Genomic DNA, 13,953 nt, shown 5'->3' on the forward strand with positions numbered 1-13,953 from the left:
TTCGAAATATTTCTTCAAATGTTTTCTCAGTCCCACTTCCTTTCTCATTTTCTGGGACTTGACATAAAAGGTAGCTTTTTTGTTCTTGTCCCAAAGATTTTTTTTTTTTTTCAGTCTTTTTTCTCCATTGTTCAGATTTACTAAATTCTATTAATCTACCCTCTGTTCTCCAGTTCCATTCTCTGGCATATCAACTCCACCATTAAGCCCATCCAATAAGCTTTTAAATTTCTCGGTTTTTTTTAGTTCTACAATTTCCGGTTGAACTTTGATGTAACTTCTGGGTTTTTTGTTTTTTGTTCTTGAGATCTTGTACTTTTTTCATTTGTTTCAAGAGAATTTGTGATTGTTTGAAGCACTTTTATGCTGGCTGCTTTAAAATCCTTGTCAGTTCTAGGGCGCCTGGGTGGCTCAGTGGGTTAAAGCCTCTGCCTTCAGCTCAGGTCATGATCCCAGGGTGCTGGGATCAAGCCCCACATCAGGCTCTCTGCCTGCCTCTCTGCCTACTTGCGATCTCTGTCAAAATCTTTAAAAAAATAAAATCCTTGTCAGTTCCAATATCATACTTATCTCAGTGCTGGTGTCAGTTGATTGTCTTTTCTCATAAATTTTAAGTTGTGATATCCTGGTTCTTGTTATGATGAGTAATTTTATATTGCATTTTGCACATTTAGCTGTTAAGAGATTCTGGGTCTTATTTAAACCTTTGACTTCAGCAGGCAGTCACCCTATTCTTAGGTTTGTTCCCAAATCAGAGCCTATTTCTGTGGGTTCTGTTTGATCCAATGATAGTGTAGCTTTCAGAGCTCTTGCAATGCTATTTAGGCCTACTTGGCTTATTTGGTAACACTGTTTCTTCCACTTTCTCCTGCTGGTGTTGGGTGTGGAAAGAGTTGCCCCAAAACAGGATGCCTGGTGTCTCCAAATGGGGAAAGGATGCTCTGGCCCAAAAGGGAAGCAAAAGCTTCACAGGCTGAGCTGCCAACGTGTCAGGATCCCCATGTCCAGTGCCTATTGGTAACTTGTCTACCAGTAAGGGAGATGGATCTCTTCTTGGGCTGGGCAGTTTAGCAGGAATGTCCTTGCTGGTGCCACCTTCCTAAGTGTCTTGCATCTTGATGGGGAATCTCCGGTCTCTGGAGCCAAAGAGTACTTCCTGGAACAGGTGTTTCTGTGGCAGGACTGACCCTCCCTGGCTGTATTGAGTCTAGGTGAGGCAGAGTTCTCAACCTGTGAGAAAAGAATCATTTCCACCTGCTGGTGCTGCTGGGCTCACCTGGTCTTGTCAGCAGGACTTTTGTTCCATCCAGCGAGGAATGGACCCACCTGGGGTGTCTTTTGCTCGTTTGGGAGCCAGAACACACTGGGCAACTTTGTTCTGTGGGGTGGTGGATGCAAGAAGCACAAATCATAAGGTGCATCCTCTGGGGGCTAGAGCTTAATTCCCTTCGTCTTGGAATATGGACTGGACTTACTGATTAATTCTAATGAATGGAGCATGGAAGGAGAAAAATGGGAAGTCTACAGTAGAAAGTTGTGGCAGCCACCACTTTTACCAAGTGATCAAGGTTACATTACTTGGAATAAACCTTGATGGTATCATTACCCTTTGATATGATATAGTAAGGATTCTTCACTTCTGTGGTATTCTAGAAAGTCTATAATGCAAATATAATAATGAGAAAATATCAGACAATCCCAAACTGATGTTCTATAAAATATCTGACCAACTCTAGAGTCAAGTTCACGGATGACAAAGACTGACAGAGGAACTATCTCAGATTGGAGGAGACTAGAGAGACATGAGAACAAATGCAGTATGGGATCCTAGATCACAAAAAAAGACAATAGTGGAAAACTGAATAGTTCCTAACAGTGCTGTCCTAATTTCTTAGCTTTGAGAAAAACACCATAATAATGTTACTAGGAAAAAAAAATGTAGTTACCAGTTGGCCTTTGGCATTCTGCTGTAAGCAGCAGACTGTGCTTATTTGTATACTTAATAGTGATCATGTCTTTTGCCCACTTTCTGTGGCATTTCTGGTCTTTTGATTTTTGGGAGTTCTTAGAAAAAGGAGATATTAATCCTTTATGAAATATGTTGATAGATTTTCCTTCCAGACATTTGTCTTTTGGTACTACTTACTTTTTGACATGTAAAATTTTGGGGTTTTTATTTTTTGTGTATTTAGCTTTTATTGCCTCTGGATTTTAAGCCAGTAAAGCCTCTGGGCCTGGGAAAAAGGACTTTGTGGGGACCATTCTGTGCCCAAAGCAAAGGGACAAGGCCTGTCCTGGGCTGGGCACTAGTCAGGCTCTGGGGATTCAAGAGCAAGAGGCAGGCTAAAGGGACAGTACCTTGGGCTGGATATAAAGACAGGTGCTCTAGTCCTTAGTCCCTGACTGGAGGACTAGGCAGGATCACGGAAGAAAGGCCCCAAGTCCTCAGGCTGGATCACTGGTACACAGGTGTGGCTAACAGGATGTAGGACTGGGGGTGCAGGAAGAGGCCCTCAGTGGCACTGCTGGAGGACCTAAGAAAGGGTGATGATGAAGGCCCTCCCCACACACAGGGTCAGAGTCCAGAACAAACAGACGTGACCTTCCATGTCTCCTGAGGTTCAGGACCATGGGATTCCTGATAGCTGAATGAGGTGTATGATCGGGGTTTAGCTTTATAAGGAAGCAATTTATTAAACAGACCTGGGTGTGGAGGAGGGCTTAGAAAGCAGGTATGCCCCCCCCCCCCCCCCCCCCCCCCCCCCCCAAAACACACACACAACCCTGGCCCCTGAGAGAACCAGCATGCTGCTTGCATTCCACTTCAGGAAAGTGCAGCGCTGCCCAGTGCTTCCTGCTAGCTTCACACTCCTGGGAAAGGAAAGATCAGATTTATGGTAGGGGTCGAGGGCCAGGCAGGAATTTGGGGGGTGTCCAGAGGGCAGGTGTTACGAATGGAATTTTTCCCCAAAAGTCCATGATGAAGCCCTTTCCTAATGTGACAGTATTTGAGTACAGGACCTAAGGAAGTACTGAAAGTTAAATGATGTTGTAGGGGTGGAGTAAGGGACACCTGAGCTTGCGTGCTCTCTGGCACACATGCAAGGAACAGCCACATGAGAAGGCACCACTTGCCAGCCAGTGGGCAAGGTTCGGTAGGTCGAAGTGGTCTTAGAATTCCAGTCTCTGGTTTTGTTACGGCAGCCTGGCAAAAGAATACAGTTTTGGTACTGAGTGGTGTGCTGTTATAAATATGAAAAACTATGGAGGTGGTTTTGGAACTGGGTCATGGATAGAGGAAGTTTTTTGATGTGCTTGCTGGAGAAAGCCAGGGTTGCTTCAAGAAGACTATGGTAGGAACAGAGGAATTAGAAGGGATTCCGCTGTGGCCTCTGACAGAAATGTGGAACATTACCAGAAACTAAAGAGAATCCTGATTATAAAGCACAAAAGAATGTCACTGGGTTGTGTTCCGGTGTTCAGTGGAGGCTGAGGACATTTCTAAGCAAGGTGTTGGAAGGTGTACCTGTTTCTCATTGCCCCTCAGAGAAATATGTGAGGAGGGAGGTAAACTGAAGGAACTGTTTAGCAAACAGAAGCCACAACTTGAAGATTTAGAGAATTCGTAGCCTATCCATATTGTGAAAATGAGAAAGCCTACTCCGGAGAGACCAGTGGACAGTCACTTGATGCTCCGTTGAACCAAGAATGGTACAGACAGGACAGAGCAAAGGCCAGCTGCCGGACTTCTGTGGTGCTACCCACCGAGAAGAGCAAACGGTGACCCCAACGGTGAAAGAAAGCAGCTGGTCTGCCATTCCCATGGTGGACCCGGAGGGTGAATGCCTCCATGGTCTCAGGGCTCTGCGCCCTGCTGCCGCCACCCCAGCAGGACTAGGGGCGAAATATCCTACCAGCCGTTATTCTCAAGCCTTAAAACCTAGTAGAGTTTGCTTGCTCCGTCACAGACCTGCTTAGGGCCCATCAATCTTGTTTCCCCTTGCGTTAAGGAAACGCAGTTCTACATCTGTGGTAACTTGTCTGGTTCACGGCTGGAGAGGAACACTGCCTCAGGATGAAACGTACCCCTTGCCTCACCCACATTTGATTTACATGAGATTTTGGACAGACTCATTACTGGAATTGGTCAACACTTTGGGAGCTGTTAAGAACATGAGTTTTGTGGTTCAGGAGGCTGACTTATGGGCCGAAATGTTCCAAATTCATATGTTGAAGCCAGAACCCTAAGTGTGACCTTATTTGGTGACAGAGTGGGGCCCTAACCCAGTAAGGCTGTGGTTCGTACAAGCAGCGCACATACAAAGGTCAGGAGAGGACCCCGTAAGGATGCAGGCATCTGCCAGCTGAGGAGCGAGGCTTCAGTGGAAACCAAAGTGCATCCACTGATCTTGGACATCAGTCCCAAGAACTGTGAGAAAATTGTTCTTTAGCCAACAAGTTTGTGGTGTTTTGTTATGGCGGCCCTAGCAAATTAAAACATGGCTAGCATGGAAAATAAACCATAAATCAGGTATCTTCCAATCACTGAAAGAACACATTTTTTCCTCCTCTGGATTTGAGGAACATTTCCTGGTGCTTTCTCCCACTCCTAAGGAAAGGGAAGGTCAGGAGAGCAGCCCTGGAGGTGGGAGGCGATGGCCAGACTTGGTCCTCCTGTGTCTGTGAAGGTGAGACTTCTGGCTAAAGCCTCGGCCGCACTCCCTGCACACATACGGCTTCTCTCCCGAGTGAGTGCGCTGGTGTCTGATGAGGGCCGACCTGAAGCCAAAGCCTCGTCCACACTCACTGCACACACATGGCTTCCCTGAGTGTGACCTCGGGTCAGAGGTGAAGTGGGACTTCTGGCCAAGTCCTTGCTCACATACTCCGTACACATCAGCTGCCTCCTCTAAGTGCGTCCTCTGGTGTCTGGTGAGGAGTGACTTGAAGCCAAAGGTGCGTCCACACTCTGGGCACAGGTAAGGCTTCTCCCCTGTGTGTGTCCTCTGGTGTCTGATGAGGGTGACCTTCTGACCAAAGCCACGGCCACACTCTGGGCAAAGGTAGGGCTTCTCCCCTGTGTGCGTCCTCTGGTGTCCCAGGAGGGAGACCTTCTGGCTAAAGCCACGCCCACACTCCGGACACAGGTAGGGCTTCTCCCCCGTGTGCGTCCTCTGGTGTCTGACAAGGGTGACCTTCTGGCGAAAGCTGTGGCCACACTCAGCACAGACATAAGGCTTCTCCCCTGAGTGTATGACTTGGTGACTGAGGAGCAGCGCCTGCTGCCTGAAGCCACGCCCACACTCAAGGCACAGGAAGGGCCTTTCGCTCGAATGCGAGCTGCGGTGTTGGAGGAGCGACGCCTTCTGGCAGAAGCCTCTGCCACATTCAGGACACACAAAGGGCTTCTCCTCCAAGTGTGTCCGCTGATGCAGGATGAGGGCGATCTTTTGGCGAAAGCCTCGCCCGCATTCCTGACATTCGAAGGGCCTCTCCCCGGAGTGTATCCTTTTGTGGTTGGTGAGTGAGGACGTGTACCTGAAGTGGCGCCCACACTCCCGGCACATGTAAGGCTTCTCCCCTGAGTGTTTCCTCTGGTGGATGGTGAGGGAGGACTTGCGGCCGAAACCTCGCCCACACTCCCTACAGCTGTAAGGCTTCTCCCCTGAGTGTGTCCTCTGGTGCTTGGTGAGGTCTGACTTCTGACAGAAGCTTCTGCCACAGTCAGGGCATACATGGTGCTTTTGGAGGCTCAAGAAGTTAGATTTGGTATCAAACCCCAGTCTGTATTTTCCACACGTGGCTGCTTCAGATGCTGAGAGGCCTGCCTCCTCAGGATGCCTCGCTCTGTTGCCTTCCACCCACTCAGCTGGCTGGCCCTGAGAGGGTCTGAAGAGCACCCTGGAAGCCCCACTCAGGTGAAGCCTCCCTTCTGTGTCTCCATCGTCTGCTTGTTCACTTGAGCAGGCTGGAGCTTCTGTTGGGATGGGGCTTCCTGCGTATGAGCTGGGGACGATCGGAGGAAGGTGACCGCACAGCACATACTGTTTGAGGAACCTTGTGCTGGAAAAGGTCAGCGGGCAGGAATGGCCATATGGCTGGCATTCTGTCCCTGGTTCTGCTGGAGAGAAAATGTTGGTCAGAATCACCACAGGTGCCTTGTGAATGGTTGCTTCCACCGACCCAACGTTCATCCCTCGCTGTTCCCACAACCAAGGCTTCCTCTGCCCACCTACATTCCATCCCTCGCTGCCACCTTCCTTATCGCAACACAGAAGACACACATGATGAGCCCGCTCCAAACACCAGCCCAGCGAGAAAGCATCAAGGCAGCCTCCGCCTACAAACTGCCGCCATTAGAGTCACACATTTCCCCTCCGGTACGGTTCTCCAAGCCAGTCAGTCATCAAAGCTGATGCTTCCACTGAGAAACCATGTGACTCAGGGGGCCAGCAGTGCAAGATGGCAGAGTGAGAGCACCCTGAGCTCACCCGGTCCCATGGTTACAACTAGCTATCACCCAGACCGAGTCTGTAAACGAGAATGACCTGAAGACTGGCAGAACTCCACGACTCACCTTTGAGAGGTTATGAAGGACGGAAACAGTGGCTGGAAGCTGCCTGAAGGATGAAGCTGTGGTCATGGAAAGGAGAAAGCACCATGGAGCCCACAGAGAGCAAGCAAATCCCCAGAATGTCTGGCCTTGAAAACCAGAGAGGCTGAATTCAGTGAGTTTGAATAAGCACTGGATTTGGAACCCGGAGCTTTAAAAGTCAGCCACTTCAGTGCTAGGCCAGGGATAGCCAGGGCCTAACCCTAAAGTCACAGAAGCCCAAGGAGAGGCAACATAGAAGTGAAAGCTTGCATAAGAGGGGGATCTGTTTATACTGATTTCAGAGTTGGGGGGGGGGGCGGGGGGGGCTTTCTGGGACCAAAGAAGCTGGCAGGTGCCATTTTCCTCCCCCATCCCCCAGCATAAAGAGAGGGCAACCTGTGGGAAGGAGGGCTGCAGAGACACATGCTACCTAACCTGCTAGCAGCGCACCACACCCATGTATTCTCCTGAGGATTTGCCCATGCCAAGCCTGCCGGCCTCAGGCCTGGGCTTAGCAAACATTCTGTTAATGTCCTGTGTGCTGTGCTTCTGTGGCCACTGCATTTCTTCAAAGGATCTGGATTAGGATTAGCAGTTCATGCATGCCCTGCCCAGCGGCTGCACACACCAAGCTGCTGCAGTTTTGGGGGATTGGCCTAGGACTAGTGGCCCAGTGCACATTTTGCTGACACTGTGCATGCCATGTCCAGGCACCACAGGCCCCCCAGCTGCCAAATGTCCATTGTTGGCCACGGCTGCTACTATACGCCATGTCCCTGGCCATTACCACCCTTTGGGGAATCTGGCCTAGTGACTCAATGAAGATTTTGTTAACACCATCACCCTACTATTGAGCTCTCCTATGCTCACTGTCCTTCAGAGCCGATCTGCTTAGGTCTCCCTCACACCACAGATAGCAAGCACAGCCTACAACAGGCAGAGTCAGTGCAGAAGTCTAGACAGAAAGGAAAAGCTACTCAGACGATAGCAAGATGCAGGCAACACACACAGGAGACACTTCTAAAGCACCAGGTCCTGGTGAGCAGGGAACACTGCATGGGCACTACAGGACCTCTTCTTCATAGAACCACTACTTTCTAGAGGAGATATAGCTGGGTTTCCTAACACATAGAAACAGAGAGTTAGACAAAATGAGGCTGGGGACTATGTCCCAAATGAAAGACCATGACAGAAACACAGCAGGAGAGCTAAGTAAAACAGAAGTAGTGGCCTGAAAGAGAATTTAAAGTAATGTTCATAAAGATACTCAGTGGACTCGAGAAAACAAGAGACCAGTGAGACCCTTCACACAGAGCTAACATATCAGAGATGAGAACTCAATAAGTGAAACTAGAAATGCAGAGGAAGGAATAACTAGGCTACAGGAAGGAGAGGATGTATCCGTGACCTGGAGGATGGAGTAATATAAGTTCGACTAAGCAGATGAGAAATGCTGCACAGAGAACAGACTAGGGACCTCAGTGACTCCATCAAGCATAGTAACATTTGGGCGCATGGGTGGCTCAGTGGGTTAAGCCTCTGTCTTCAGCTCAGGTCATGATCTCAGGGTCCTGGGATTGAGCCCCACATTGGGCTCTCTGCTCAGTGGGGAGCCTGCTACCTTCCCCCCACCGCCTTTTGCTCTGCTTACTTGTGATCTCTGTCAAATAAATAAATAAAATCTTAAAAAAAAAAAAAAAGCATAGTAACATTTGCATCTATATAGGGATCCCAGAAGATGACAAAGGGAGGAAGAGAAGAAATTATAGCTGAGAATTTCCCAAATCTGGGAAGGGAAAAAGAAATTCAGATTCAGGAGGCACAGAGATCCCCCAACAAAATCAAAATTAACATCAAGACACATAAGTAATTAAAATGACAAGACACAGTGGTAAAGAATTTTTAGGCTGCTTCAAAAGAAAAGATGACCTACATACACAGGGAAACCCCATAAGGCTATTAGCAGATTTTGCAGGCCAGAAGGGAGTGGCGTGATATATTCAAAGTGCTGAAAGGGAAACCTATGCAGCCAAGAATACTTTATATCCAGCAAAGCCGTCATTTAGAATAGGTGAGAGAGTTTCACAGACAAAAACTACAGTAGTCTGTAACCACTAAAGCAGCTGTAGAAGGGAACACTTTCAGTGGAATGGAAAGATAATAAAAGTGAAAAGCCAAAAACAGAAGCAGTAAAAGTATTTCTGTAAGAGTCAGTCAAGGGATTCATAAAATAAAAAGATGTAAACTAGGACACCATATACCTAAAACATGGAGGGGAGGGAAGGAGTAAAGAATGAAGGCATCACTGAGTGACCATCAGCTTAAAACAGACTGCTGTGTGCGGAACATGTTACGGTAAACACAAATCAAAAAACAGTAATAGATAAACAAAACATAAAGAATCTAACTACATTGCTAATGAAAACCAACAAACTGTGAAAAAAAGAAGAATCAGAGGTGCCTGGGTGTCTCAGTGGGTTAAAGCCTCTGCCTTTGACTCAGGTCATGGTCTCAGGGTCCTGGGACCGAGCCCCGCATCAGGCTCTCTGCTCAGCAGGGAGCCTGCTTCCCCCTCTCTCTCTGCCTGCCTCTCTGCCTGCTTGCGATCTCTGTCAAATAAATAAATAAAATCTTAAAAAAAAAAATTAGAAAAACTACAAACACAACCACAAAACAAGTAAAAAAAAATGGTAATACATATCTATCAATAATTACTTTCAATGTAAATGAACTAAATGCTCCACTCAAAAGACACAATACAACAGAGTAGATTTTTTTTTTTTTAAGATTTTATTCATTTGATAGAGAGATCACAAGTAGGCAGAGAGGCAGGCAGAGAGAGAGAGGGGGAAGCAGGCTCCCTGCTGAGCAGAGAGCCCGATGCGGGGCTTGATCCCAGGACCCTGAGACCATGACCTGAGCTGAAGGCAGAGGCTTAACCCACTGAGCCACCCAGGTGCCCCCAGAGTAGATTTTTTTTTAAAAAGACCGATGTATATGGTGTCTACAAGAGACTCATTTCGGACCTAAAGACACATGAAGATTGAAAGTGAGGGGAAGGGGGCGCCTGGGTGGCTCAGTGGGTTAAAGCCTCTGCCTTCGGCTCAGGTCATGGTCTCAGGGTCCTGGGATCGAGCCCCACATCGGGCTCTCTGCTGAGCAGGGAGCCTGTTTCCTCCTCTCTCTCTCTCTGCCTGCCTCTCTGCCTGCTTGTGATTTCTCTTTGTGTGTCAAATAAATAAAAAAAAAAATCTTTAAAAAAAAAAAAGTGAGGGGAAGGAGATCATGCAAATGGATGTCAAAAAAGATTATAAAAGTCTGTAAAAAGAGACAAAGAAGAATACTATATAATAATAAAGGAGGCAGTCCAACAAGAAGATAGAACAATTGTAAATGGTTACGTACCCCAACATGGCAGCACGATAATATGTAATACAGTTAGGAACAAACATAAAGGAACTATTCGATAGTAATACAATAATCATAGGGGACTTAAACACCCCATTTACATCAATGGACAGATCAAACAAAAGCAACAAGAGTGGCTTTCATTGGCACATGGGAACAAAGGGATTTAACAGATATATTCAGAACATTCCATTCTAAAACAGAATACACATTCTTTTCAAGTGCACATGGAACATTCTCCAGAACAGATCACATATTAGGCCACAAAACAAGCCTCAAGAAATTAAAGACTGATGCATACCATGCATCTTTTCTGACCATAACACTATGAAACTGGAAATCCACCATAAGAAAAAATCTGGAAAGACCATAAATACATGAGGTTAAATAACATGCTACTAAACAATGAGTGGGTCAACTGAGAAATCAAAGAATAAATCAAAAAGTACATGAAAACAAAATGGTCCAAAACCTTTGGGAATGCAGCAAAAACTTGTAAGAGGGAAGTATATGCGATACAGGCCTACTTGAAGAAGTAAGAAAAATCTCAACCTAACCTTACTAGAGCTAGAAAAAGAACAAAATGCCACCCAAAAGCAGCAGAGGGAAGGAAATAAAGGTTAGAACAGAAGTAAATGATACAGAAACCGGGCGGGGGGGTGGGGGGGACATACACAGAACAATGAAACCAGGAGCTGGTTCCTTGAAAACATCAAGAAAATTGACAAACCCCTTGTCAGACTCATCAAAAAACAAAACAAACTTAAAATTAGAAATGAAACATGAGAAATAACAACCAACATCACAGAAATACAGTTGTTAAGAGAATATTATGAAAAACTATATGCCAACAAATTAGACAATCTAGAAGAAATGGATAAATACTTAGGAACATAAAACCTACCAAAACTGAGGCAGGAAGAAATAGAAAATTTGAAGAAACCAATTAGCAGCAAGATTGAATCAGTAACCAAAAAACTCCCAACAAACAAGAGTCCAGGATCAGACAGCTTCACTGGCGAATTCTACCAAAGATTTTAAAATTATTTAATTTAGGGGCGCCTGGATGGTGCAGTGGGTTAAAGCCTCTGCCTTCCGCTCAGGTCATGATCCCAGGGTCCTGGGATCGAGCCCCGCATCGGGCCTTCTGCTAGGCAGGGAGCCTGCTTCCTCCTCTCTCTCTGCCTACTTATGATCTCTGTCAAATAAATAAATAAAATCTTTAATAAAAAGAAAAGATTTGTGAGAAAGGAATCCATCAAAATCCTTGAGGAGAACACAGGCAGGAACCTCTTCGACCTCAGCTGCAGCAACTTCTTCCTAGGAACATCGCCAAAGGCAAGGGAAGCAAGGGCAGAAATTAACTAGTGGGATTTCATCAAAATCAAAAGCTTTTGCACAGCAAAGGAAACATTTAACAAAACCAAAAGACTACTGACAGAATGGGATTAGATATTCGCAAAGGACATATCAGATAAAGGGCTAGTATCCACCATCTATAAATAGCTTAGCAAACTCAACACCCAAAGAACAAATAATCCAATCAAAGAAATTGGCAGAGGACGTGAACAGACATTTCTGCAAAGAAGACATCCAGATGGCCAACAGACACATGAAAAAGTGCTCCACATCACTCGGCATCAGGGAAATACAAATCAAAACCACAATGAGATACCACCTCACACCAGTCAGAATGGCTAAAATTAACAAGTCAGGAAATGACAGATGCTGGCGAGGATGCGGAGAAAGGGGAACCCTCCTACACTGTTGGTGGGGATGCAAGCTGGTGCAACCACTCTGGAAAACAGCATGGAGGTTCCTCAAAATGTTGAAAATAGAACTACCCTATGACCCAGCAATTGCACTGCTGGGTATTTACCCTAAAGATTCAAACGTAGTGATCCGAAGGGGCACATGCACCCGAATGTTTATAGCAGCAATGTCTACAATAGCCAAACTATGGAAAGAACCTAGATGTCCATCAACAGATGAATGGATAAAGAAGATGTGGTATATATACACAATGGAATACTATGCAGCCATCAAAAGAAATGAAATCTTGCCATTTGCGACAACGTGGATGGAACTAGAGGGTATCATGCTTAGCGAAATAAGTCAATCAGAGAAAGACAACTATCATATGATCTCCCTGATATGAGGGAGAGGAGATGCAACATGGGGGGTTAAGGGGGTAGGAGAAGAGTAAATGAAACAAGATGGGATTGGGAGGGAGACAAACCATAAGTGACTCTTAATCTCACAAAACAAACTGAGGGTTAATGGGGGGGTGTGGGGGGGTGGGATTATGGACATTGGGGAGGGTATGTGCTATGGTGAGTGCTGTGAAGTGTGTAAACCTGGCGATTCACAGACCTGTACCCCTGGGGATAAAAATATATGTTTACAAAAAATAAAATTTAAAAATAAAATTAAAAAAAAAAAAAAAAAGAAAAGATTATTTGAGACACAGAGAGAGAGAGAGCACAGAGGGAGAGGGAGAAGCAGACTCCCTGCAGAGCAGGGAGCCTTATGTGGGGCTCGATCCCAAGACCCTGAGATCAAGACCTGAGCTGAAGGAAGATGCTTAGCCAACTCAGCCACCCAGGTACCCCTCTACCCAAGATTTAAAGAATAGTTAACCTTGGGGTGCCTGGGTGGCTCAGTCAGTTAAGCATCTGTCTTCGGCTCAGGTCATGATCTGAGATTCCCTAAGACTGGGAATAAGACAAGGATGTCCACTCTAATTGCCACAGCAAGTAGACAATATATAAAAATAAAAGGAATCCAAATTGGTTAATAGAAAATCCTAAGGACTCCACTAGTAAGCTACTAGAACTGATAAATTCAGTAAAGTTGCAGGATACAATATCAGTGTGGAGAAATCTGTTGCGTTCCTATATGCCAATAATAAGGCAACAGAAAGAGAAAATAAGAAAATTCCATTTATAATTGCTCCCAAAATAATAAGATATCTAGAAATAAACCTAACCAAAGAGATGAAAGGCCTGTACTGTGAAAACTTTAAAATACCAATGAAAGATAATGAAGACAATACAAGGAAATCAGAAAACATTTCTGTGCTCCTAGATCAGAAGAACAAATATTGTTAAGATGTCTATACATTTAAGGCAATCCCTATCAAATACCAACAGCATTTTTCACAGAACTAGAATAATCCTAAAATTTATATGGCACCACAAGAGACCCCAAACTGACAAAGCAGTTTTGAAAAAGTTGGACTTAACACAATTCCAGACTTGAAGTTATATTATATTATACATATATATACATATATGTGCATATAATATGTATGCATACATATTATATGCACATATATATAATATATATAAATTATATTACAAAAGTTGTGGTAATCAAAACAGTGTGGTACTGGCGCAGGAACAGACCCATAGATCAATGAAATAGAACCCAGAACCAGAAATAAACCCACAATTATACGGCCAGTTAATCTTTGATAAAGCAGGGAAGACTCTAGAAAGAGACTATTCTCTTAACAAACAGTGGGGAAAACTGGTCAGCTACATGCAAAAGAATGAAACTAGATGACTTTCTTACACCATACATAAAAATAAAGCCAGAATGGATTAAAGACCTAAATGTGAAACCCCAAACCATTAAAAAAAAACCCCTAAAAGACCATACAGGCAGTAATGTTTCTGACATCAGCTGTAGCAACATTTTTCTAGATATGTCTCCTGAAGCAAGGGACCCAAAAAATAAATTATTGGGACAACATCAAAATAAAAAGCTTCTGCACAGCAAAGGAAACAAAAAAACTAAAAGGCAACCTACTGAATGGGTATATATATTGGCAAGTGACCTATGCAATAAAGGGTTGGTATCCAAAATATATAAAGAACTTACAAAATTCAAAATCCAAAAAACAAATAATCCAATTAAAAATGGGCAGAAGACATGAATAGACACTT

General features: G+C 45.0%; 1 protein-coding gene across 5 annotated transcripts in view; it reads right to left on the reverse strand.

The window, feature by feature from the left end:
- Positions 1-2,777: 2,777 nt before the first annotated feature.
- Positions 2,778-13,953, reverse strand: part of LOC111153645 (zinc finger protein 169) — a 54,618-nt gene continuing 43,442 nt past the window's right edge. For 4 of the 5 annotated variants that reach the window (XM_022512791.1, XM_022512795.1, XM_022512790.1 and 1 more), the window contains one exon: positions 2,778-6,121. In XM_022512791.1, the coding sequence (XP_022368499.1) occupies positions 4,626-6,121 (1,496 nt within the window). In that variant the 3' untranslated portion in view covers positions 2,778-4,625. The remainder of the gene's footprint in view (positions 6,122-13,953) is intronic. The other variant, XM_022512792.1, reaches the window with a different exon arrangement.

The sequence above is a fragment of the Enhydra lutris genome, unplaced genomic scaffold (genome assembly GCF_002288905.1).
Source record: "Enhydra lutris kenyoni isolate GAN:26980312 unplaced genomic scaffold, ASM228890v2 scaffoldscaffold33, whole genome shotgun sequence".
NCBI lineage: Eukaryota > Metazoa > Chordata > Mammalia > Carnivora > Mustelidae > Enhydra > Enhydra lutris.